This window comes from Ipomoea nil, unplaced genomic scaffold, assembly GCF_001879475.1.
Source record: "Ipomoea nil cultivar Tokyo-kokei standard unplaced genomic scaffold, Asagao_1.1 scaffold3054, whole genome shotgun sequence".
NCBI classification, from domain to species: domain Eukaryota; kingdom Viridiplantae; phylum Streptophyta; class Magnoliopsida; order Solanales; family Convolvulaceae; genus Ipomoea; species Ipomoea nil.
The window spans coordinates 248,436-251,654 of NW_017619482.1; the positions used below are offsets into that span (position 1 = coordinate 248,436).

The 3,219-nt window shown below is 38.8% G+C and overlaps 1 protein-coding gene across 3 annotated transcripts; it reads left to right on the forward strand.

Moving 5' to 3' along the window:
• Window positions 1-3,000, forward strand: LOC109163944 (putative casein kinase II subunit beta-4). 3 transcript variants are annotated; one of them, XR_002051359.1, is made up of 4 exons: window positions 1-373; window positions 1,061-1,311; window positions 1,453-1,598; window positions 2,536-3,000. XR_002051359.1 is itself a non-coding variant. In XM_019312677.1 (2 exons), exons 1-2 carry the CDS (start codon window positions 232-234, stop codon window positions 1,199-1,201), a joined length of 249 nt encoding a protein of 82 aa, XP_019168222.1. In that variant the 5' UTR covers window positions 1-231; the 3' UTR covers window positions 1,202-1,384. The 3 variants fall into 3 exon arrangements, 1 of the variants encoding a protein (XP_019168222.1); XR_002051360.1 differs by lacking the exon at window positions 1-373 and having other exon boundaries at window positions 868-1,311; window positions 1,462-1,598; XM_019312677.1 differs by lacking the exons at window positions 1,453-1,598; window positions 2,536-3,000 and having other exon boundaries at window positions 1,095-1,384.
• Window positions 3,001-3,219: the final 219 nt, after the last annotated feature.

Below are 3,219 nucleotides of genomic sequence, written 5' to 3' on the forward strand. Positions count from 1 at the left end.
AATGGTCTGATTCCGGTGACGAGCCCTAGTCGTCATATACGTCTTTGTCACAATAGACTGTATATTCTCTGCAACTCCGTTTTCTCCCATCGTATGGGGTTTTCACTTCTCCTATGAATCCTCCTATATTGTTTCAGAGAGGGGAGCGAAATGCATAGGGATCGAGGGGCGGAGGAGTTTCGTCCAGGTCGGAGATCGTGGGTGGGCGGGTGGGTAGGAAGCCAATAAACGATGCCCTTAGATAAGCACTTGGAGAAGTCCTCCCTCTCAACCTCAAGGACCTTCAAGGACAAGGGGGCGGTGCTCTCCACCTCCGCTGCTGTTGCCAAATCCAATCAGGAAACTATTGCTTCCAAGAACAAGTGCTCCGACGGTCAGATTCTCCCTGCAAATATCCCATTTTGCAATCCAGTGTTTTGGAAATGATTTGATTTTTAACATTTATTTCTGTTTGAACTGCATTTCTGCTCATACTGTTCAATTATCCTGTATCAGTATGTAGTATGTTCTCTTTCTGCAAAGCGTTTATGTCTGAGATATATTGAGGTTTATGTATCTCAGTATAAATTATAAAACACTATTGTACTTTCCCTGTCATATCATAGGTAAACACTGCTAAATGAATTATCAGGTTATTCTCATCTTCACATTGGATTCCTGGGGTGATGCTAGTCTTATGAGTTCTTGCAGTGTTCGTTCTAGTAGATCGCTTTTCACATAATCTTGGATTACCCCAAGTCATAGGATTACCTCCAGGAAGGTAATGTGAGATTAGCCGTTTAAACTATTTGGTGTTATCTTATGGTCAACAATGCAGTCTTATGTTCTAGCTTTCTTTACAGGAAGGTAGAAAAGTGGCAGATCAGTTGATATGTACAACTTCCACCCCTAAAAAATTTCAATTGCTCATTCACTATTCTGTTGTTTTTTTCCCTATCCAACACTAATAGGTTTTGTTTAGAATTGCTTGTCTTTCTGATCTTATTTTTGGTCCTTCATTTGTTGGTAAATGATGAATACCATGTGGTTCATATGCAATCCTTTTGTTTAACTTGAACAGCCGATATGCTGGAATTTTGACATTATATTTGCTGAAGAATCTGGAACAGACAGTGAAGAGTCTGATGTTAGTGGTTTTGATGGACATGATACATCATGGATTTCATGGTTCTGCAACTTGCGAGGAAATGAATTTTTGTGAAGTTGATGATGAATATATTCAGGATGGTTTCAACCTTTTTGGACTAAGCAGTCAAGTTCCATACTACGAATATGCACTTGACCTCATTCTGGATGTTGAGTCCTCTCATGGTGAGTCTTGTATATAACATAAATTGTTTCTTTGCAGTTTGAGATAATTGGTTAATGAGCATCTGTACATTATGTTTTTTTTTTTTTTTTTTTTTTTTTGTTTTTTTTTTTGTTTTTTTAATTTTATTTTTAACACAAAAGCCATCTCAGAGCTATGTTCCGAGGGTATTTGGGTTCAAGATTCACTAGAGTGAAATGCAGAATGGCAATGTGTAGAAATATCTTGTTTGTGTCAAGAGTGTTCTCTTCTACCTGGCTTCCTCAATGTACAAGTTCTTACAAGTCAGGTACAACATGTAGAAATTACTCTATTGGTGTTTTTTTTTCCTGTTACTATACCTATGAAATATTTTATGGCTTGAGAAATTTAGAAGAGCATTGTGAGTTCACTTCATTTGTTTATATGACTGATCTCAGATCTCTACTCCCCCCACCCCCCTCCCCCCACACCCACCAGCAGCACCACGTCCATAAAGGGTGTGTTTGGTTGGGGACGGTTGCACCCTAGTACCCTACTATGGGTTTTGATACACATTACTATGTTTGTTTATCTACTTTTGGTATCATACTATTAGAATCAACTTCTTTAGTAATTACAAAACCCCATTACCCTTTTACTGCTCTACTTTTGAACAATGAAATCAAAAATAAGGGAGAAAAAAAATAAAAAGATCATTATCCATGCATTAAATATGGAAATTTAATTTATATACGCATATATATGTGTGTGTGTGTGTGTGTGTATATATATATATATATATATATATATATATAAATTAATTAATTAATTATTTATTTGTTTTGATTCTAATTCCAATTTATTACCAAACAAAGCGATTCATTCTAATTAAACTCATTATCATTACCAAGTATTTGATTCCAATGTTTGAACCAAACACAACCAAAACCTTCTTTCTTGTGTTGGGTTAGTTGATTTTTCGGAATTGTGTGTGTTTTTGCTCTATGGCTATAATGCCATAATTGTATTTCCTAGCAATTTTCCAATGGAAGAGGACTTTAATTTTATTTAGTTGACTAAACTTTTGATCCTTATTTTATTTATTATATATATATATATATATATATATATATATATATATATACACACACACACACACACATATTTGAGGCTCTAATTATTAGTAATAAATATATATATTTAAATAGTATTGTTTTTGTTGACGGTAGATATTATGGACTGACTGAGTGGTTTAATAATTACAGTGTTAGAGTTGGTTACCTTCCATCTGTTCCATTCATAGGGAGACTACACGGAAAAGACTATCGTCTTTTCATGTTCTCTCTCTGTTTATCACACATTGGCCGAACAACTCCCCTACGCCGTTCGATTCTCCTTTTTCATCAGCATTGGACGATGGTCGTCGGTGGGGACCGCCGTGGAGCCAAGCGACAGGGACCACCCGCTCGGGGTGTAGGTCGACGTATTTTTTCTCTCTTTTTGTCGTTTCTGAATTTTTTAAGATCGTTATTATCCTTTGTGTTGCGGTGACCGCTTGTCGAGTTGGGGGGGGGGGGGGGGGATTGGTTTCTGGTTTGGACTTGCGTGTGGATTTAGTAGATTTAGGGTTTTTTTAGTAGTTCAGTACAATTTTGTTTATCTTTGGGTGGCCGTCGTCTCTGGGAAATGAGTGTGGGTGCAGGGGGCTGGTGGTGGTGACCGGTCGTTGCTGGGAGAGGGGTCTTTGCGACGCGAGGCTGTTGCTAGTGGTTTCGGGTGCTGGTGGTGGTGACTGGTCGATGTTGGGAGGGGGGGGGGGTGTGAGGGCGGGAGTATGGTGGTGGCTTGGTGTTGCGGGGGGGGGGGGGGGGGGGGGGGTTGGAGGCACGGAGCTGCTGGTGGTAGTTTCTGGCAATTTTCTGGCCGTGTTCATCATTGATTTAATTTTT